Source organism: Hemiscyllium ocellatum, chromosome 7 (assembly GCF_020745735.1).
Source record: "Hemiscyllium ocellatum isolate sHemOce1 chromosome 7, sHemOce1.pat.X.cur, whole genome shotgun sequence".
Lineage (NCBI taxonomy): Eukaryota > Metazoa > Chordata > Chondrichthyes > Orectolobiformes > Hemiscylliidae > Hemiscyllium > Hemiscyllium ocellatum.
Window position 1 is genome coordinate 96,975,654 of NC_083407.1, and position 23,487 is coordinate 96,999,140.

A 23,487-nucleotide genomic window follows, 5' to 3' on the forward strand; every position below is an offset into this window, starting at 1 on the left:
TATGCTCTTTACTCACTTGAATGACTACAGCTCCAACAGCACTCCAGAAACTTGATACCATCAGTGCAAAGCTGCCCACTTTATTTGGCAAGCTATCCATCACCACCTCCATTCATTTCCTCCGTCACCGTTGGCAGTGTATCTAGTACCATCTACAAGATGCACTGCAGCAATATGTCTTGCCTCTCTGGACTATGTCTTCCAACCCTACAAACCCTCAGAATGAAGACAACAGATTGATGAAAGAACAACCACGTGCAACTTCCCCTCAATCCACATATCACTTGAACTGTACTAACATTTCCTCACTTGCTGCTCCAAAATCCTGTAACACTCTTCAGTGTCAAAAGAGGGTATACCTGCATCACATGGACTGCAGTCATCCAAGAAGGCAATTCGATCATTATTTTAAAGGGATAGGCAACAAATGTTGGCCTTGTCAGTGATAACATCTTAGGATAAATAATACTAAAAAATCCTGAATGGTCAATGACCACCACCCCCCCCCCCCCCCCCCCCCCCCCCCCCAATTAATTCAAACTGACCCATTTTGAATTCTTGGCAGCTTGTCTCCTCTGCCATTTCCCCTAAATTGCCATTTCCCACTGTTCCCTTGCCAAGCAGTACACTCAATCTCTTGTGAGTATTATATTTGTTAATAAGAGACACGACTAGGGTGGATTGCCCTGAGGACAACTTTAGTAAATAGGCCTATATTCTCTGGAATTCAGAAATGATCCCCCGTTTCCATATTAAATCCTATTGCTGTCTTGCTCCTAATGTTGACTTAAATTGTGTTATTTATTTGATTTTCATCATTTTTGAGAATACATGAACATTGTTGGCTAGGCCAGCCTTTATTGTCCATCCCTGATCACCTTTGAGAAGCTGGTAATCAACAACTACCTTGAATGTAGTTGAATAGGTTTCTGGACCATTTTATGCCAGACTCTGTAAGGATGGTAGGTAAGTTACTTGAGAAGATTATTAGAGATGAGATATACATGCATTTGAAAAGACAATATTTGATTAGGAATAATGATGTGGAGGTGCTGGTTTTGGACTGGGGTGGACAAAGTTAAAAATCATACAATGCCAGGTTACATTCCAACAGTTTATTTGGAAGTATAAGCTTTCAAAGCGCTGCTCTTTCATCAGGTAGCTAGTGGGGCAGGATCATAGGACACAGAATTTATAGTAAAAGATCAAAGTGTCATACAATTGATGCAGAGTGTTGAACAAACTTAGATTGGTGTTAAGTCTTTAATCACTTAGAATGGTGATCCTGCCCCACTAGCTACCTGACGAAGGAGCAGTGCTCCAAAAGCTTGTACTTTCAAATAAACCTGTTGGACTATAACCTGATGTTGTGAGATTTTTAACTTTATAGTTTCCAGGTTTTTCTGTGCCCAATGATGATGCAAAATATCAGCCAGGCACACCCCTTATGCAAGGTACTTAAGATTTAATCTGTTGTTGGGACATGAAACTGTGACTATAAAAGTGAGGTAGATTTTGAGGATCCAGAATGTAGCACTGCAATTAACACAAGGTTTGAGGTTCTTGCAATTTTGTATGAAGAGGAACAGGGCTTCAGTGAGGATAAGCAAACTGAGCGTTATCATGTACTGGCTGTTCAAGTGTAGGGAGTAATGTAATTGTGTTGAGGACAGTCTAGAAGGGGATAGATACCAGTCTGAGTGGGAGTGCTTAAGGCTGTGTTGGCTGCTTTGAGCCATGGTGAAAGGCAGCTTGGGCTCCAGGAGCTTGGGATAGGAGGAGAAGGATCCAGCTGTCATTGTCCACATAAGTACTGACCGCATACGTAGAATTAAAAGGAAGATTTTTGTTGAGTGGGTATTAACAACTGGGGGTAAAATTAAAAAGCAGAACCACAAATAGTAATCATTTGGAGGTTATTTCCTGAGCCGTGAGCAAATTAGAGTTCAGAGCTTGTCTCAAAAACTGGTGTTATAGAAAGGGGGTTTGATTCTGGGGGCTTTGGAAACAGTACTGAGAATTCAGAAGGCTGTACCCTTGGGACCCTGCTGGGATAATCATATAACACAGGCTGTAGAGAGGTCTGAAAATGAGACAATATGGAAGTGAGGTGTAATTTGGAACACTAAAGAAAAAGGATAAGGGAGGTGGTGGTCTTGTGGTAACTGTACCAGTCCAGTAATCCAGACACTTGGTGAATATTCTACAGCCACAAGGTCGAATTCCACGATGGAGGATGGTAAAATTTGAATTTGGTAAATATCTAGAATTAAAAGCTATGCCTGATGATAAACGTCAGTCAATTGTTGAAACCTTTGTTGATTCATTGATGTCCTTGAGGGGGAAGAAATCTGCCATCCTTATTTGATTTGGGCTATTGACTTTAGTACTGGTAATTCTCAAATGCTGTTGGAATTGCCCTAGCAAGACACTCAATCGTATCAGTCAGCCAAGAAGCCAAAATGAAAGGAGCAAAACTGGACAGACCACCTGTCATTTAGATAAGCACTAGAAACGATGACTAGAAATTCAACCCCTCAAAACCCTCCTTACTAAAATCAGGGGCTTAAGCCAAAAGTGGGAGACTGGGCCTATTCTGTTGTGCTCATGGATTCAAGCTATCACAATCCCTTTCCACCAGCAGAACAGACCCAACTGCAAATTCAATATAATCACTGAGGTCAATACACAGCAGCAATTTCTGGAACTGGAAATCAATGAATTGGCATACCCAGTGGTGAAAGTGGAGCTGCACAGCTTAGTCAGAACATTGATCACCAAAACCTGCATGTGTCCCACTCCAAGTCTCATACTAGGTTGACTTGGTACTTGGCCGTCACAAATTCAAAATCTTGCAACTCACTTGCAAAAACAGCACTGTTTGTGTCTCCACCCCCTAATAACCACAGTGGTTCAAGAAGGCAGCTCATCAACCCTGTATCCAGCGCAGTTTCAGTTGGGTGGTAAATGCTGGCTCAGCTAGTGATACCTGCATCCCTTTAATCAAAAAACGTGTAGGGTAGTGTTGCAGGTAATGTGAACCATGGTGTGGAGCGAAGGGACAAAGTGCACAATTATAAGAATGCACCAGCAAGTAAGGTCAGAATAGAGAAAAATTTGATCAAGACAGAATTGAAAGCTTTTTATCTGCATGTATGCAGCATTTATAACAAGATGGATAAACTAATTGCACCAATGAAAATAAAGAGGTATTATCTGTTAGCTATGATTGAGACATGGGCACAAAGTGACCATGGTTGGGATCTGAATGTTCAAGCATATTTGATATTTTGGAAGAACAGGAAAATGAAACGGTGGTGGGGTGGCTTTGTTCGTAAAGGGAGTGGTATAGATCTTCAGCTGGAAACATGATGTGGCAGAAAGAAACCCTGATTATTCTTGCAATGTAACTTTTCTAAGGAATGCATGTAAACGAGAGGAGAAGAAATTCCCCCATTGCCTTCCCTCCATTGCTCTGACCACCTTCCATGCCTTTCCTCCAGGGGTCTAGCCTCCCTCAACAGTCCTAACCACACACCCACCCAAATCCCAAATTCCCCACTCCTACCAGACGCAACCAATCTCCCCATCCTGTCCTCCCTCATACTCAGCTCCACTGATATGTACCATAATCTCGGAGCTGCTGTAAGAATCACTGCTTTCTTAGCACATGCCATGAATGTATTCTGGTTGACTAGAGATGGGAACCAAGGATGGATATGGGACTTCCCATTGTCAACCTTTGTTCTGTTCAGACTAGATTAACTGGAGTTGGAGACCATTGTTTTCCAAAGCCAAGCCTCTCACATCTCTAATCCTCTGTTCTCCTAAAGGCATGCTCATGATGCATTATGGGTCCTTCTACCCAACACCAAAGCTATTCTTCAGCCCTGTTTGAGACTAATCAGTAACAATGGCTGCAATATTAGGAGTTCCAGCCTGGACAGTGACAATCCTGGACAGTTGACTAGATGTGATCTTCACCCTGTCCCTGCCAGACATTCCTTCCAACTGAGGTCCCACAAGTTCCTAATGTTCAGTCTGTTTTGTCTCACTGGGCAGCACCACAGAATTCAAGCCCTGCCATTCCTGGAGTTGTACCAAATGTTAACATTTTCATTTTAAAAGTACCTGACTTTCAGACCAAAGTGATTGAAATCATGATTTCTGTGTTGAACAAGACTTATTATTTATTAGAAGTAATTAGACTATAGCTACATTAAAACAGATATAAACCATTGGCATATAATTATTAAAACTCTAATCCCTTTATAAGCTCCCCTACAAACACACAATTATGGAAAAAGGATTATTGGCCAAAGCAGAAAAACCCAAACGTCAGCTCCGTGATCTTTGCTTCTCAGTTCTGACTTTTGAGATGTTCCTCCTTTGACTGTTATTCAGATATTTTTTCTTTGACCATAAGCACTGGTCTGTGAGTAATACAGTGTGACTAATTCACTTTTAAAATGCCTCTGATTTATCAATTCAAAAGTTGCAAGTCATAGCAACTGCTACAGGAAAGATAACTATTTTCTTCAGGCTTAAATTAAATTGTGACTGCAGAGTATAGGCAACTTCTGGGCTGGGAGAAGATTTGCATACTTCTTTTTTTACCTCTGTCTCACAAGTCTCTGAAATTTTCTTCCAGTTCCAAGCTGATCCAAGCCATCAAAGAACTAATCTCTCAGTTGTTAGCAAGCAAAAGATCTCTGTCATTGATAAGGCTAGTCACTAGTCCATAGACCAATCAACTTTTTGTTGCCAGTAAGTATGGCATCAGAACACACCCTCAGTTCCAAATTGTCTACAAGTCAAACTTCAATACTGCTTGTTCACACAATTGTTTACAATACCTACCATGGGTATTAATTTGGAACAAATTAATACTGATGCTAGAATCTGTACTGAAAACAAGTGCTGGGAATGCTGTCCCCTCCACACTTCACATCAACTCTGATGAAGAGTCTTCTAAACTCAGAAACATTAGCTGGCTCTCTCTCCATGGATGTTGAGTCAAAAAAGTGTGGCACTGGAAAAGCACAAAGGGTCAGGCAGCATCCGAGGAGCAGGAGAGTTGATATTTCCGGCATAACCCCTGATGAAAGGCTGCTGTCCAAAATGTTGACTTTCCTCTTTGGATGCTGCCCCGACTTGCTGTGCTTTCTAACGCCACACTTCACGACTCTAACTCTCCAGCATCTGCAATCCTCGCTTTCTCCATGGATGCTGCCTGACCTGCTGTGATCTTCAGCATTTCATGGGTATTAGGCTACTTGTTTTTCAAAACTGCAGCCACTCTTTCAAATACTAGTTTTGCAATCAGTTCTTTCTCATTTTGGGCCCTGGTGGTTAACAACATAAAAGTTAAAATACACTGTTCTTACAAGTTTAAAATATCTGGATCCTGTGATTCTCACGGTCACTGACGATGATGTCCCCTCTACAGAAGGCTACACCCTCAAGTCCTTTGACCTGTCCATCCCCAGTCCCCCAGCTCCCAAACGCCTGCAAGAATGTTCCGTCTTGCCGGAAGAGCTGGACCCGATTGTTCCCACTGTCCCCCACCAGAATATTTCCCTGGTGGTCCACCGCCACACCACGGGGGTACTTGAACTGTCCCAGAGCGGTACCCTCGCTGCCAAACTTGCTAAGGAACTTCCCGGACTTATCGAAGATCTGGATGCGGTGATTGCCGCTGTCACTGACCACCACCTGGTCCTGTGGTCCAATGGCTACATAATGGGGCTGATCTAGCTGACCATCACCCATCCCATGGTGGCCAAACTTAAGAACAAACCGGCCGTCTGAGGTGAAGAGTTGCAGCCGGTGGTTGTCCTTGTCACAGACATAGATGAGGCCTGTGCGATCAACAGCTACCCCCCAGGGGTAACTCAACTGCCCGTTTCTGGCTCCTTCATGACCAAAGGCCCGGATGAAGTGGCCCAAGTGATCGAAGAGCTGCAGCCTGTGGTTGTAGCGGTCAGCAGTGACAATCCAACCCTGGTTACTGATGGCCACACCAGCCAGGCAATCGAATTCCCCCTCACCACTGCCGTATGACCCAAAGCTGCGAAGGAAACGACCGCTCCTGTCAAATACCTGTTTGGGAGAAGTCACAGGAGGGACAGACACTGTAACCATTTGTTGGCAGAGAGGTGACAGAGGGTGGTTGGTGGGGGGGAAGGGGAATGAAAACTATAACCAACAATCTCAAATGTTAGTACAAAACTTCTACTTTTGAAAACCACACACTGAAATCAAATTACCATCTGTAGGCTGAAGCTACATGGGAAACAATAAATATATTTCAGAGGAGACTGCACAAGCAGACCAGGGAGAAGGGAACAGATATTTACAATGACTGATTTGAATGTAAAACTGTGGAATGGGGCTCGATTTTGCATACGCACTGGAATGGACTGGTTATTATCTTAGGTAATACTTTGCAGAACTAAATTAACTGTGTATACTACAGATACAGGACTCACTGTATGTACACAGCAGCTACTGTATACTATAGATATTGGATTCACTCTATGTACTATAGGTACGGGACCTATTGTGGTGTAGATACCAGATTCACAGTATGAAGGATACTCGATCTAATATTTGTACACTAGATAATTGGATTTAATGTGTGTATTTTAGATACAGTACTCATTGTGAGTACTATAGAAACTGAATTCATGGTGTGTTACATAGGGCTAATTATATGTTCTATAGAAACTGAATTATTCTGTGTAATATAGACACCAAACTCATCATGTTCACTGTCGTAACAGGATATATCTCATGTACAGTAAATACAGGACGCCCTGAGTTTAATGATGTGGAGGTGCTGGTGTTGGACTGGGGTGAACAAAGTTAAAACTCACACAACACCAAGTCATCATCCAACAGGTTTATTTGGAAGTACTCACTTTTGGAGCATTGCTCCTTCATCAGGTGCAGTGCTCCGAAAGCTAGTGCTTCCAAATAAACCTGTTGGACTATAACCTGGTTGTGTGTGATTTTTAACTCTGTCCACCCCAGTCCAACACCAGCACCTCCACATCATTAAACTCAGGGCGTCCTGTATTATAGTAACTGGATGAAACCTGTCTTGCACAGGTACTTGATTCTGTGTGTGCATTAGACACTGAAATCATTCTGTGCATTCCAGATACAGATTTACTGTGTATTGTCAATGCTCAGTTAGTTCCAAATTTCAGATGTTAGGTTATGTGGTCGTTATTTGTAGCTGGATTCTCTATTCTATACATACTGAAAAACCCAACAATTAGGGTAAGAAGTCAATCCTTGAGTGAGCTGTAACATTCATTGAGATTATGTCTGATCTTCTGCATCGCCTCTACCCACTCACCCGGTTGCTCGACCTGCCTGATTTCAGTGTCCGGTCTGCTAGGTAGCAGATTTTACTGACATTTTACCTGCACTCTGTGGTTACTGCTGTCTGCCACCACCAGGTCACCTTCCAGAGTCACAGCCACCCCTCGTGGCCATGTGAAATGACCCAAGTCACTTCCTTTTGATCCTATTTTGCATTTCATGCGGCCTTTTTCTTGATAGTGAAGCTGGAGGTTACGATCAGACAGTTGGAAGTCCGAAAAATGGCTGCCAATGCCCTGCAACTTGATCACAAGAGTCCGGGGGTCCGTGGAGCTTAAAATGTTTGCTCTTTGCCCTGCCCGCATCCTTTTGGTTAAATTGTTAGTCGATGCGTTGGGCAGTAGGTTGGATGGGTTGGTTAGAAACAGTGGGGGATACATTTCAATGCTGTCTGCGGTAGAAGTGAGGCTTGGGTATGACCTCTGAAATTCCTGACCATTGAATAAAGGGGACAATGCTGTTGAGTCTTTTGTCACCCAGGTTACTTTTCCAAAGCAGATGGTGTTAGGGTAGAAAGCAGTATTGGGCACAAACATGAGACTTTGTGGCTGATCCTGGTCAGGTGTCTCCAACTGCCTGATGTAGTCAATCAGCTCTTTAGATTGTTGGTATAGCTGCCAGAGCTCAGTACTTGGGAGGTTTCTATTGTCAGCCAGTCTGCTGTCAACGCTGTCACAGTGGCTGCATACAGTGGCAAAACCAAGCTCAAGATCCTCCTGCTTTCTCCGCAGAGTCCTGCTTGAGCTTTGTACCAGGCTCTCCACCTCTAGAATTAATGCCTGCTCCCGCTCCTTTAACTCAGCCAGGTACTGTTCTGCACTGCAGTGGATTTCAGCTCGCACTGCTTCTCTGTTCTCCTTGAGAGACACGGACCGCCACTCCAAGTCCCTGAGGGCATCGGAGAGTTTAGGAATGGACCTTCTCAACTGGGACACCAAGCTTCTGAGGTCCAACTGCAGCTGCTCCATATGCAAGAGGTGGCAGGACTGGCAAAGCTGTTCCTGGCAGTGGTGGCACGTAGTCAACTCTTCCTTCAGGCTGCACGAGCCACAGGTTAGAGCCCTGCCATTTTCAACCTGGCTGGCCATTTGCCCCAGGGGGATGTCCAGAAAGCCAAGGATGGTCCTGTTGCTTGGGAACCCGATGACTCCTTCTCGGGGGATGGCATGGATGCTCCGACATTCGGGGCATTTCACCTCTCTCCCATCTTGGTCCACCAGGCTGCTCAGGCAGGGATCTTGGCAGAAAGTGTGCTGGCAAGGCAGGAGCTTGGGCCTATTATAACGCTCAAGACAAACTGAGCAGGTCAGCAGCTCCTCAACCAGGTGACGGTTCATTTCCTGTTCTTCGAAGCCTGTTGACAACAGAAGCATAGTTACAGCAGCTTCCCTTAACCCACATTATGACTCCACCATCCAATGTCCAATTGAATTGACAGGTGAAGAGTTACACAGGAAATAGTCCCTAAGGAGCTCATCCTTTCCATGTCTACAACTTTGGAGCTATTCCTGACCTCAGCACATTCAGGCCAAGGTAGGGAACATCCTCAGGCCTTCACATATATGACTGCTCCCGACCACCCTGACAGTACAGTTGTACTCGTTACCACAGCCACATCTCCTAACCTGCAATCCTCTTCCTGACCTCTCCGCCCCCACCCCACTCCGGCCTATCACCCTCACCTTGACCTCCTTCCACCTATCCCACCTCCATCGCCCCTCCCCCTAGTCCCTCCTCCCTACCTTTTATCTTAGCCTGCTTGGCTCTCTCTCTTATTCCTGATGAAGGGCTTATGCTCGAAACGTCGAATTCTCTATTCCTGAGATGCTGCCTGGCCTGCTGTGCTTTGACCAGCAACACATTTGCAGTACAGTTGTACACACCAGTTGAGATCTGAATTGGGTCAACTGTGCTCCAAATGTATTAACACTTGAATTAGGAGCAGGAATAGGCTATGCTAGCCCCTCAAGCCTTGTCAACCATTCAATAAGATCATGGCTGACCTGATGTTACTTCAAATTCACTTTATCTTTCTATATCTTTCTGTTGTCTCCTTATGTCCTCTTCACAACTTATTTTCCTACAAAAGTTTAGTGTCATCAACAAATTGGCAACTATACTTTCTGTCTCTGCATCTCAGTCATTTCTATAAATTGGGCACAGTTGAGCTGCCAGCAACAATCCCTGTGGCAAACTACTTATTACACCTTGCCAATCTGAAAAAGACTTATTTATGCCTAGTCTCTATCTCCTAACGGTCAGCCAGTCTTCTATCCATGCCTATGGGTAAGGAGGTTCATGTGGGACATGTCAGAAAAGGGAGGAGATTCAAGTCTTGGTTAGACTTTAGGAGGAGGACAGAGGGATATGTTTTCTCTGGATTACGTTAAACTGAGGAATTGCTGAATGTGGTGGTATGACACAATGGGGAATGGATGAAAAAAAAATGAAGAAATATTTTAGGTTGAAGATATAAAAGTTAGAAACCCATGTGTCATTGGCATTTGGGGACTTGTCCGAAATGGTACAAGTAAAATTTTATTTATTTTAATCCTGCTTCAGTAAAGGAGAGAAAAAAACTGTGTAAAAGCTAAAGGAAATATTCTTATGCTCCGGTCTCTTGGGTTCATATTGTCCACTTGTCAGGGAGACACTGTTTGGAGACATTGGGAAAATATGAAGCAAGAAATGAAAAAAAAACAGAACTGGTTAGTGGCCAAACAGTCTAAATTTTATTATGAGTGAGTTTTTTGATTTCTGGGTTCTTTGTCCTGTCATAGCATTATTCTTGAACTGCTGATAAAATCCATGGAATTCTACAGAGATGGGTGTGACAGCCAAATGGATTTAGTTCAACATCTGGAATAAGGTGGGTGAACTTGCAGCATGAGTTCACACCTGGGACTTCAATGTTATGGCCATTTCGGAGACATGGATAAAGCAGGGACAGGAATGGTTGTTGCAGGTTCCACGGTTCAGGTGTTTCAGTAAGATCAGGGAAGGTGGTAAAAGAGTGGGAAGTGTGGCACTGTTAGTCAAGCAAAGTATTACGGTGGCAGAGGGACGTTTGATGAGGATTCATCTACTGAAGTACTGAAGGAAAGAATTGCAAAGTTGATTCTGGATAGGAGTGAAAGTAACAGAGTAGTCGGTATGAGGTCTTTAACTTTCCAAATATTGACTGGAAACGCTATAGTTTGTGTACTTTATATGGGTCAGTTTTTGTCCAGTGTGTGCAGGAAAGTTTCCTGACAGTTTCTGGATCGACTAAAAAGAGGCGAGGCCACATTGGATTTGGAACTGGGTAATGAACCAGGCCAGGTATTAGATTTGAAAATAGGTGAGCACTTTGGTGATAGTGACCACAATTCGGTTACATTTACTTTAGCGATGGAAAGGGATAGGTTTATACTGCAGGGCAAGAGTTATAGCTGGGGGAAAGGCAATTATGATGCGATTAGGTGAGATTTAGGATGCAATAGGAAGGAAACTGCAGGGGTTGGGCACAATTGAAATGTGGAGCTTGTTCAAGAAACAGCTACTGCATTTGTTTGATAAGTATGTACTTGTCAGGCAGGGGAGAAGTGGTCGAGCTGTGGTTACTAAAGAATTTGAATCTCTTGTCAAGAGGAAGAAGGAAGCTTATGTACAGATGAAAAGTGTAAGATTAGGACCAGTCAAGGACAGGAGTTGTGCGTGGAGTCCGAAGAGAAAGGAGAGGCGCTAAATCAATATTTTTTTGTCACTTTTCATACAGGAAAAAGACAATGTTGTCGAGGAGAATACTGAGATACAGGCTATTAGACTAGACGGGATTGAGGTTCGTAAGGAGAAGGTGTTAGCAATTATGGAAAGTGTGAAAATAGATAAATCCTCTGGGCCAGATGGGATTTATCCTAGGATTCTCTGGTAAGCTAGAGAGGAGATTGCAGAGCCTTTGGCTTCGATCTTTACATTGTCACTGTCTACAGGAATAGTACCAAAAGACTGGAGGATAGCAAATGTTGTTCTCTTGTTCAGGAAGGGGAGTAGAGACAACTCTGGTAATTATAGACCAGTGAGCCTGACTTCTGCTGTGGGCAAAGTTTTGGGAAAGGATTATAAGTTTTTATAAACATAAAGAAAGGAATAATTTGATTAGGGATAGTCAACTCGGTTTCGTAAAGGGTAGATCATGCCTCACAAACCTTATTGAGTTCTTTGAGAAGGTGACCAAACATGTGGATGAGGATAAAGTGGTTGATGTGGGGTATATGGATTTCAGTAAGGCATTTGATAATATTCCCCATAGTATGCTAGTGCAGAAAATGTGGACGCATGGAATTGAGGGTGATTTAGCGGTTTGGATCAGAAATGGGCTACCTGAAAGAAGACAGAGGGCAGTGGTTGATGGGAATTGTTCATCCTGGAGTTCAGTTACTAGTGGTGTACTGCAAGGATCTGTTTTGGGGCCACTGGTCTTTGTCATTTTTATAAATGACTAAGATGAAGGCATAGAAGGATGGGGTAGTAAATTTATGGATGACACTAAAGTTGATGGAGCTCTGAACAGTGCGGAAAGATGTTTCAGAAGGACATAGATAAGCTGCAGAGCTGGGCTGAGAGGTGGCAAATGGAATTTAATGCACAAAAGTAAGGTGATTCACTTTGGAAGGAGCAACAGAAATACAGAGTACTGAACTAATGGTAAGATTCTTGGTTGTGTAGATGAGCAGAGAGATCTCGGTGTCCATGTGCATAGACCCCTGAAAGTTGCCACCCAGGTTGATAGAGCTGTTAAGAAGGCATACGGTGTGTTAGGTATTATTGGTAGAGGGATTGAATTTCGGAGCCATGAGGTCATGTTACAGCTGTACAAAACTCTGGTGCAGCCACACTTGGAGTATTGCGTACAGTTCTGGTCACCGCATTATAGGAAAGATGTGGAAGCATTGGAAAGGATGCAGAGGAGATGTACTAGGATGTTGCCTGGTATGGAGGGAAGGTCTTATGAGGAAAGGCTGAGGAACTTGAGGCTGTTTTTGTTAGAGAGAAGAAGATTGAGAGGTGACTTAATAGAGACATACAAGATGATTAGAGGATTGGATAGGGTGAACAGTAAGAGCCTTTTTCCCCAGATGGTGATGGCTTGTATGAGGGGGCATAGCTTTAAATTGAGGGGTGATAGATATAGGACAGATGTCAGAGGTAGGTTCTTTACTCAGAGAGTAGTAAGGGCGTGGAATGCCCTGCCTGCAACAAATGCTCAATATAAAGGGCATTTAAATGGTCATTGGATAAACATATAGATGATAATGGAATAGTTTAGGTAAGTTGGGCTTCAGATTGGTTTCACAGGTCAGCGCAACATTGAGGGCAGAAGGGCCTGTACTGTGCTGTAAGGTTCTATATTCTATTAAATCATTGCTGCAGAGGGCTGTGGAGGCCAAGTCACTGAGTGTAATCTAACCCACGTGACTCTTCACAATTATCTTGCATTTTCTAACTGTTCATCTGTAGCCTCTTTAGTGATGTTTCTCACACCTTCCACACAGCAGAAATCAAGCTAACTGGCCTATAGTTTTCTGATGTCTGATTTCCAGCCTTCTTGAATAGAGAGTTTTTCTTTTGCTACTTTCCAGTTCTTTGAACCTTTCTAGACTCTAGCGAATTTTGGAAAATTAATGCGAGGAAATCTATTACTTGATTAGCCACTTGATTATGACCCTAGGATGAGGTTTACCAGAGACTTATCACCCTGCAGCTCCATCAATTTACTCAGTATCATTTCCTTGTTAATTGTAATTTCACCAAGTTCCTCTCTTGTTTCCTGCTCCTGATTTATAGCTATTACTGGGATAGTTTTGTATCTTCTGTAGTAAAGACAGAAACAAAATATTTGTTCATTTCATCTGCCTTTTTTATTATCTACTATTAACTCCCCATTCTGACTCACTAGCGGATCAATACTCATTTTACTTATTCTTTTCCTTTATAAAATACCTGAAGAAATGCTTGCATTCCATTTCCATATTTCTAGCTAGCTTCCTCTCATTATTTAATTTCTTCAATATACTTTATCAATTATTTTAATTTGTTATGAGTGCTGGTTGCATTCAAATATAGTCTTGAGTTTTGTCATTTTGTACTGCACATCATTGGGGTACAGCGACACATTGGTTTTGTTGCAGGGCAAGTTATTCAGGGATCTGGACCAAATCCAAAGAACGTGGGATCAAATCTGAATGCAGTTTTTTTTCACACATGAACACATGCAAAGAGACAGGGACACACAGGAGAGAAAGACATGAAGATGGACATAAATGCACATAAAGACAAAGAGATCAAATTCTGAATTCAGGACAGTAAACCTGTTCTCAATAAAAATGACCAGGCATCCTTCAGGTAGTTTTATGAATTCACTCTGGTTCACTAAAATGTGCCATTCTTTCCAGACTGAGCCCTAAAGTGTCCCTTGTTCCACAACCACATGGTTGACTCCTCCCTGCTCTTTAAAGAGGACCCACAAGCCACTCAATTGCATCAATTCTGTTAACAGTCATTCAAGAGAGAGGAAGGCCACCACTTTCTCAGGGCAGCCAGAGAATGGGCAATAGATGCCAGCATTGCCAGTGGCATTGCCAGTGATACACACATCCTGAGAATTAATTTAGAAAACACAATGCTGGGGGCTTACTGACAAACAGGGCAAAAGGCAATCTGAAAACCATCAGAGGCCTGAGCAAGGATTGTGCTGCCTTTAAGGACAAAGTAAGGAAGTAAAGTCATGCAATGAGCAGCTCCAAAAAAAGCAGACATAACACCAAGCTCTAAAATAAAATAGTGTGGAATCCAGCAGCACTCTACCTCCCACATACAGACATACACTCGCACCAGCATGAGCAAAAAAACTGACTAAGGAATGAATAATATATTCACCAACTGAAAGAAAAATCTTTTGGTCAAATTGAAATATAAATACCTCTTGCTGCCACCCTAGTGCTTGTTCTTCCTCCAAGCCTATTCTCTCTCGTAACTGGGGTCGAAATTGTTCTGATCCTCTGTTTCCTGCTTGTTGTAGCTGTTTACCTTGTTATGATATCCAAGTGACAATACAGAGCCTGCTCTGTAAGGAGAGAAGCTTTACACCTGATACAAATGACACTAGATCTGGCCATTCCACGGATCATCTCCCCCAGAGAGTGGGGCAGACACTCAGCTCCACAGCAGAGAGAAACAGGGAGAGGGAGAGGCACGCGCAGAGAAAGAAAAATAGTGACAGGCACAGAAGACAGCATGGGAAGAAGATGCACACATACACATATGCAGAAAGACAAAGACACACAAGGAGAAAGACATAAAGGTGGATACAAACACACAGAAAGACAAAGAGACCCAGACACAGAGGAAGACAGCCAAATGGTAATAGAGAAATCACACAAGGCAGAGAGATACAGACCCACACAGCAAGGGGACAGGTTACAGTTCCCACTCCAAGAGAATATAATTCCTGTAAAGTATAAATAACCCTTTACAGAAATCAGTCTTGCTGCAGAAAAGTCCCTGTCATTCCCCAATGTCCACTGGGTTTAGTGCCAATCATATAAATTCTTAACTTTATTCCCTTTTTAAATGCTATAGGAAAGAGAGAAAATCCCGAGAGAGATAGAAAAGTTTGGAGCATCAAAGGCTCAGAAATATGATCCTTGAGATGGAAGAGGGATCCAATTGATATCCGAAAGGGTGGTATGGAAAGGGATACATTAGGAAAAAACTCAGAGAGAAAGAGAGAGAGAGAGAGAACGTGCAAAAGGTAAAATCAGAGGGGAGGAAATAGACAAGGCACATTGCAAAACAAGTCATGAATGATGATCCAGGCGGAAGATATTTATGTGACATCAACAGCTGTGACAGTGGATGAAGGCTGCAGTAAGGGGAAGTCCCCAGTCATTGAGGTTTCTTTGCCATTGGAACTGGATCTACCTTCTGTCAAGGACCGTACGTCTGCTGACGTACAACAGCATTCCCACATTACAAGATATCTGCACAAGGTATCTATCATGCTGAGAGAAGGCCAGATTACACCATAATGCCAATTACAAGCGTTATGATCTCAGTAAATGTTCTTACTGGTCCAGTCGGATCACAGTCAGGAACCTGTCTTGACAGATCATATTTTATTTTGTGTTTGTGTTAATGATGTGATCTCTCACTGAAACACAAGCACACAAGATTTTGCTTCCCAAACATACGGAAGATTATTACAAAAAGTAACGTAGATAAAATAGAATAATCTGAATTACCTGCTTTTAAGAAACTCAAGTATTTTAAACACAGGGTTAACTGTACAATACCATTAATCTTAAAATACTCCTTTATAAATTAAAAAAACTAAACAAAACAGCTCTTGTATAGTACCCAAAAACACTTATAGTACAGTATCCAAAACATCACATGTATAATACTCACCTCAGAATCTCTGTATTTAACATCTTGGTATGTTTGAGTTGCTGGGACTTCAACTTTAAAGCTGGAACTGGAATAGCTTTATCTGGGAGCTATCACACACTTCAGGTTCACTACACTCGGCTGAAAGAACCACATCTGGTCCAAGAATCTAACTCAGCGTCTCCCTTTCTTCTTTCCTCTTCACTGGAAAACTGCTCTATACAGCCATCTTGTTCCAAGGTCTTCACAGAACTAAACAAGTGACCAAGGTTAAAAGTGAAACTAAATTTAAATTTTCTCTCTAATCAGCCAAGAACATCTCCCCAAGCTTAAAATAAATAGATTCTCTAACAAGCCTTTGAGGCCCCATTTCTACATGCTGAGTTGCAAACAACATAAAATAGAAATCCATTCCACTGTGCACCAAAACACAGTCACGCTACAGCCAAGCTTCCAAAACATTTTTAAAAAGTCTTTATTGTTACAGAAATACCTACAAAGGTAATTATTAACTCTCGACACATAGAAAATCCCATCGGTTACAATCTCAACCACAGAAATCCAAACCCACAGTAACTTAACTAAATTAAAAATTTACATCACACAAGGTAAAGTTTTATGGAACTGGACTTAAATAGATGATGGAACATAGATGATAAATAAAGATGAAGCAATGCATCTCCAGTACTGTGTAAAATGTTGGCCTTCTTACTGAAGAAAGAATATAATTTACTTAAAATCAATTCTGAGAAGATTCACTCAACTGATTCCTGAGGTGAATGAGATTATATTATGAGGAAAGGTTGAACAATTTGGTTCAGTATCTGTTTTGAGTTTAGAAGTATGAGAGACAATACCATTGAAACCTTTAGGATCCTGACAGGGACTTGACAGGGTGTATGCTGAGAGCAGGCTTCCTTGTGTGACAGAGTCTCACGAATACAGTTGAAAAAGTAGGAGTCTCCCATTTAAGACTGAGATGAGGAGACTTTCTTTCTCCCAGAGGGTCATGAGTCTGTGGATTCAGAGAACAGTGGAGGCTGGGTCATTGAATATTTTCAAGGCTTCGTGAGATATATTTTTGATCAATAATGGAATCAACAGTTATAGGGGGCAGATGGCCAAGTGGACTTGAAAGCCTCAAGCTGATCAGCCATTAACTTATTGAGTAGGGAGCTGAATGGCCTATTCCTACTCCTAATTCTCTTTCTTGCAAAATTGGGCCACGTCAGTCAATATTCAGTCTCTTTGTTCATGCCAATTGCATCCTATTGGGCAGGCTGTTGCCCATTTATGGGAGGCATATACCAACCAGATCTAAATGTCACAACTACATCTTCTGAGGTACTTCACAACATTCAAAGCTGAACCCGTGAGTTCCTATTGATGTTATAGGAACAAAGTGTGCTGGAGAATCTTCCAATTTTCATCCCTAACAAACCCGATGCAATGGATATTGAGTGATGGGTTGCACAGGCCACTGCAACTTGGTTTTAATATTGAATATGACATTTGGTCATTTGACCAGAACCTTACAAACTGGTGGCAAAACTCTGTTTCCTCTCAATTCTTGGCAAAAGTTAAAGAGCCTAGCAGAAAATACAGGAAAGACTCCAACTCTGGCACAACAGCCCACCAAAGGAGTGTTGTGTATAATTATAGAATGCCACAACAAAATAAAACTGGAAGTTCTATCCATTTACTCTCATCCTACTCCCAATCTTTTATTGTCCCATCCTTTTTCCACCTTCAAGTATTTGTCTAATTCCCTTTTGAAAGATATTCCTGTACCTGCTTCTGCCAGCCTTTCAGGCAATGCATGATTACCATTTATAAATTTCTCACTATCATGACTACCAATTGTATCTGACTGAGATGGTGCTAACCACATAGATCTTGGTGGAATATGAATGTTTGTCGGTGATATCGACACAACCAAAACAGAAGTGCAGCATCACGCCAGGTCTGTGATTGACCTTCCAACCACTGGAAACAGTATCTCCATATTTAATGTATCAAAACCACTCATGATTTTGAATGTGAGAATTAAATACCTCTTTATTTTCACTGCTCTAGGAAGAACAGCTCAGTTACTCGAGTCTCTCTGTGTAACTGAAGTCCTCCATCCCTGAAACCAATCCAGCAAACCTTCACTGTTCATTCTTCAACAACTTGACCTACTTCTGCCAGCACCGACTCCTGAAAAAGATAGTGTCGAAATAGGGCTCCTGAGCCAGAGCTCATTCACTCCAACCACGTTTTTCTTTTATTTTCTTTCTTTTCTTGTTCACTCGTTTTTTTGCTTTTTTTCATTCTATACTTTTACTTACCTTTTCCTTTGGGCTCGGGTGGCAACAGTGGTGGCATGAGCCCAGTGTGGACCGTGAGTGGGCCCAGCACACTGAACTTGAGCGGGCCCAGCACACGGACCGTGAGTGGGCCCAGCACACGGACCCCGGGTGGGCCCAGCACATGGACCTCGGGTGGGCCCAGCACACGGACCATGAGTGGGCCCAGCACACAGACCGTGAGTGGGCCCAGCACATGGACCTCGAGCGGGCCCAGCAAACGGACCTCGAGTGGGCCCAGCACACGGACCATGAATGGGCCCAGCACACGGATCGTGAGTGGGCCCAGCATATGGACCTAGAGCGTGCCCAGCACACGGACCTCGAACATGCCCAGCACACGGACCTTGAGTGAGCCCAGCACACAGACCTCGAACATGCCCAGCACATGGATCTCAAGTGGGCCAAGCACACGGACCTTGAACATGCCCAGCACACGGACCTCGAGCGGGTCCAACACACGGACCTTGAGTGGGCCCAGCACACAGATCTTGAACATGCTCAGCACATGGATCGTGAGTGGGCACAGCACACGGACCTTGAGTGGGCCCAGCACACAGACCTCGAACATGCTCAGCACATGGACCGTGAGTGGGCACAGCACACGGACCTTAAGCGTGCCCAACACACAGACCATGAGTGGGCGCAGCACACGGACCATGAGTGGGCGCAGCACACGGACCGCGAGTGGGCACAGCACATGGACCTTGAGCCTGCCCAGCACACGGACCATGAGCGTGCCCAGCACATGGACCATGAGCGTGCCCAGCACATGGACCATGAGTGGGCGCAGCACATGGACCGCGAGTGGGCCCAGCACACGGACCTTGAGCATGCCCAGCACACGGACCGCGAGTGGGCCCAGCACACGGACCTTGAGCATGCCCAGCACACGGACCGCGTGTGGGCCCAGCACACGGACCTTGAGCATGCCCAGCACACGGACCATGAGTGGGCCCAGCACACAGACCATGAGTGGGCGCAGCACACAGACCATGAGTGGGCCCAGCACACAGACTGTGAGTGGGCCCAGCACACGGACCTTGAGCGTGCCCAGCACACAGACCATGAGTGGGCTCAGCACACAGACCATGAGTGGGCCCAGCACACAGACCATGAGTGGGCCCAGCACATGAACCTCGATCGTGCCCAGCACATGGACCTTGAGCGTGCCCAGTACATGGACCGCAAGTGGGCCCAGCACATGGACCGCGAGTGGGCCCAGCACATGGATCTTGAGTGGGCCCAGCAGACGGACCATGAGCATGGCCAGCACATGGACCTTGAGTGGGCCCAGCACATGGACCACGAGCATGCTCTTACTTTTCCAGGGCAAGCACAAGACATGACACCAGAATTGTTGGCTGCTACATCAACAGAGGCGACATCGGTGAGGTCAACCTAGCAGTGACAGATGGCATCTGAGGATTGGGGACTTCTTCATTGGGTGGATCCAGAATTGGCAGCAGCGAAGCAGTGGTGAAAAGGCATCATAGTGGCACCAAGATGGGCCCAGCAGCAAGAGATGTGACTCTGACATTGGTTGGTCTGGTGCAGGCAATGGTGGAGGAATATCGGCCCAGCGGTGAAAGATGACACCTAGGATTATCAACATTACGTTAGTTGGGTCCGGTGTAGACAGTAGTGATGCGGTGGAGGAGGGCTGGAGATGCAGGCATCATTGATGGTGTTAAGCTTGGTCAGGACTGATGGACTCTCTTTCAGCTTTTTTTCCCTTATTCTGAAGTTATCCTATATCTTTTATTTTTCCTAATTCGTAAATTAGTCAAAATGGCACTGAATTGTGGCAACAGATGAAAAACTTCCATTGTATTTTTCTTTGTTCTTACTGTAAAATACGTGTGACAATTAAATTATTCATTAATCCTAAAATCATTCATTAAACTCTTGTGCGGAGAAAATGCTTTGGATTATTGACTCTGTCAGGCTCCCCACTACCTGACCGGTCTGCAATTACCAGATTGCTACTTCATATTTCCTTTGAACAGAGCTGCAATATTTACAAACTTCACATCACTGGTACCAAGCAATATCCTCAGAACCAAACAATCCTTTGGAAACAAATAGTACTCTGGGTAACAGATAAAAAGACAGAACCAAATAATTACAAAGGAACCAAACATGTAATCCACACAGTCTGCAACCTCATGGCCCAGCATAACCCTCACCCTATTGGTACAACCAAGGACTCAACCCAGGGCAATGAGAAGCACAGGACAGCGTCTCAAGTGCAGCACTGTGCTCACCTCAAAGTAAGGTGTTAACACAGGGCTACTTGCAGACTAAACAGCAGAAGCAGCACGCTCCAAACAGAGCTAACCGATACCTCAACCAACTGATCACATCTGCGGACTTCACTTGTGCCACATGCAATGCAGAAAACCAAACGAGTGCAAAAGACTGAAGCATTTGCAACCATCTTCAACTAGGGATGCCAAAAGCAGGTACAGCACTTCTTGGATATAGAGTAAAGCACTCTCTACACTGTCCTATCAAACACTCCAAGGCCAGGTACGGCATAGTTTGGATGTTTGGTATCAATGATGAAGGTTAAACCTTAACCTGTGGACCGTATTGCTCAGTAAATTTACAGTAAATTTATACTAAGCATGCTGACCTTTCTTGTACAATGGAAGGAGAGGAGCCTGTTGGCTTTAAGTGGGGATAACTTGCTGTCAGCCAATGTTGGATGGTTATTTGAGAAAGGATTGCTGAGGATCCTGAGAGCATTAAGAGATTACAGTGTCCCTGCAGTAACTAACAGCTGTGGTGAAAACATTGTGCAGGACCTGCAAGAGAGCAACAGCAAATAACAGAGTGCTTCATATCTCAGCACGGATTCAATCGGAGTCATTTAACAAGGGACCTGTCAATTGGTAAGTAGGCCATAACTTGCAATTGCAAATCCTTGGTGTGTGATAAATGGTAAATGGAGGGAGTATGGAGAAAGGACCTTAATAATCTGATTGTCTGTTTAAGAGACAATTAGGCTCAACAACAGTTTTTCATTTTAAGAACAATTTAATCAGAGGCAGATCAACAGATCTGGAACTTTGAAGGAAATTCCATCCACAGAGTGCCCTTTCTCTATTCAGTCAGTGCAGGTTGGGCTCTAGTCTGTTGTGAATGTAACAGAGATTTGATGCACAATTTAATGTTCCAAAGGCAGAAACTGAGTTGGACTGAGCTTATTCTTGGCACTGAGTTGTGCTGTTTCTATTTCACTCCTGCACCAGGTGACAGAAAGCCCAGCAGACAGCACTAGCTCTGTGGCTGCAATTGGTAATTGTCCCTGAACTGTGGTCCTGCAATCTAAAATTTTCCAATACTGATTTTCCAGTTTGATTAGTCTCTCATTTTACGGTGCCTGTCGGATGGCTTCCTTCAATGGAGGACTAAGCCCTCAGTGAAAGAAAGGGAGTTGACGAGAGAGAGAAAGCAAGATTCAATAGAAAACCCTTAAAGGAACAAAGTGGAGTGCATCCTGTAGAGGCAAAAACAGGTGTATCTAGATGCAGGATGGAAACATGCAGCATTCCAGCAGTGTGTTGACACAAATATTTCAAATTGTGTCCATCACTCCAAGTCATACGCTCCATTCAATCTAACCCAACATTTTTATTTCATAGTTTTAAACTAAGTTAAAATTTCAAATTTCTGGAGTGACATCTGAACTTTTGTATTTCTCCAGTAACATAACAACTACCCTATACTAACTACTAAATCAGAAAGTGTTTTCCTTTCCCATATCATGTATTCATCTCTCACTGTTTGTTGATGTTTGTTCCTTGTCTCATTTGTCACGGCTTTGAATGTGGGCTCCCTGAAAACCATTTTAACACTCAACAGGATTTACTCATTGATTAGGACCCTATGAGGGCTGAGTTGATTAACTAACGTGAAGCGGAGGATGTGTCAGGCTTAATTACTCAACGGATTACAGCAGATCCACAGTCAAGCAGCGACTGCACATGGTTGCCATGGCAGCTGGATTTCACCAGCTTGTTTGGCAGGAGTTAGTCTGAAGAGGTTGCAGCTATAATGTCACCAAATTATGGCAGAAGAACTGACTGACCCTCAAGGATGTACACTTGGCTGACCCCTTCCAAGTCTGAGACTCATCCTGTGACTGTAGAATGCTCAGTGGATTGCTTGGCCCTTCTTATGTACTTAGTTGGCTTTGTGTTAAAGAATCTTGCTGGTACAGTATGAGCCATTAGGAATATATTTGCCCCAGATTTGATCCCTGGTCTGAGATTGCAGTTTCAGTCTATAGAAATGATTTAGACTAGCACCTATGGAGAACAGTCGCAAAATCAGAGGATGATACAACTTAGACATTTTGCATGTAAAGAGCAGAAGGAACAGGATTGGGCTTGAGAAAATTAGATCATGTTGATTTGTATCTCAACTTCATTTACCTTTTAAGAAAATAAGGACATAAGAAATAGGTGGCCATTCTGCCTTCATCATTCAATAAGATTTTGGATGATCTTCCACCTGAATTCTATCCCATCCAATAGATCATAGCCTTAACTTCACTTTTCTGCCTACTCCTTATAACCTTATAAATCAAAAATCTGTCTAACTCAGCCTTGAATGTATTCAATACCCCCAGTCTTTGCTGCTCTTGGCGGAAGTAATTAAGAAGACATAGAAGAAATTCCTACTCATCTCCATCTTTAATGGGAGACTCCTTATTCTGAAATTGTACCCTGTAGTTCTAGATTCTGCCACAAGAAGAAACATGGTCTCAGTATCTACCCGTTCAAGTCCCCTCAGAATATCATACATTTCACTAAGATAATTTCTCATTATTCAAAACACAGATGATGTACCTAAATCAATCCATTCTACTCGGAAGTCAACCTTCACTTCAATTGTAAACCTTCACTAGTATAGGTACATTCTTCCTTTTAAGTGTGGAGATCAAAACTGTACACAATACACTTGTGCAGTGTCACCAAAGCCCTTTACAGTTGAGGAACTATTTCTCCAGCTGGAGAGTCTGGAACCAGGCGTCATAATCTCAGGACACAGGATCGTCCATTTCAGACTGAGGTGAAGAGAAACTTATTTAGAATTTTGGAATCAGTCTCCTGACAGAGTTATAATGAGAGGTCTTGTGCATAAATATTCACTGTCACCTATAGGCAGCTACAAAGCATAACAGGGGCATCTTATAAAATGCATATCATAAAAACTGAGCTGTTCCCTTTCAGATCTTTCTACGTGCCTGGAAATTGAAGTTGAGAAATTAACCTTCTGTTTGGATGGTAACAGGATTATAATGGATGTC

At 43.3% G+C, this 23,487-nt stretch overlaps 2 protein-coding genes across 2 annotated transcripts in view; one reads left to right on the forward strand and one right to left on the reverse strand.

Annotated features, from left to right (window-relative positions):
* Positions 1–4,489: 4,489 nt before the first annotated feature.
* On the reverse strand, positions 4,490–18,459 carry LOC132817650 (RING finger protein nhl-1-like). The gene is made up of 3 exons (XM_060828149.1): positions 18,150–18,459; positions 7,434–8,746; positions 4,490–6,102 (listed from the first exon to the last, which is right to left on the reverse strand). The coding sequence occupies exons 1-3, from the start codon at positions 18,457–18,459 to the stop codon at positions 5,392–5,394; spliced, it is 2,334 nt and encodes a 777-aa protein (XP_060684132.1). The 3' UTR covers positions 4,490–5,391.
* A 96-nt stretch (positions 18,460–18,555) lies between these two features.
* mpp4b (MAGUK p55 scaffold protein 4b) overlaps positions 18,556–23,487 on the forward strand; it is a 46,645-nt gene continuing 41,713 nt past the window's right edge. Inside the window, exon 1 of the mRNA XM_060828151.1 lies at positions 18,556–19,557. Coding sequence (XP_060684134.1) covers positions 18,556–19,557 — 1,002 coding nt within the window. The remainder of the gene's footprint in view (positions 19,558–23,487) is intronic.

Excerpts from the sequence above, each read along its gene's own strand:
- LOC132817650 (XM_060828149.1), bottom strand. The coding sequence starts at position 18,459 with ATGCTGGGCCCACTCACGATCCGTGTGCTGGGCCCATTCATGGTCCGT. Across the intron at positions 8,747-18,149 it reads ACCCGAGCCCAAAGGAAAAG|GCTTCGAAGAACAGGAAATG; the intron begins GTAAGTAAAAGT and ends TGTTGTCAACAG. Across the intron at positions 6,103-7,433 it reads GCAGTAACCACAGAGTGCAG|GTATTTGACAGGAGCGGTCG; the intron begins GTAAAATGTCAG and ends TCTCCCAAACAG.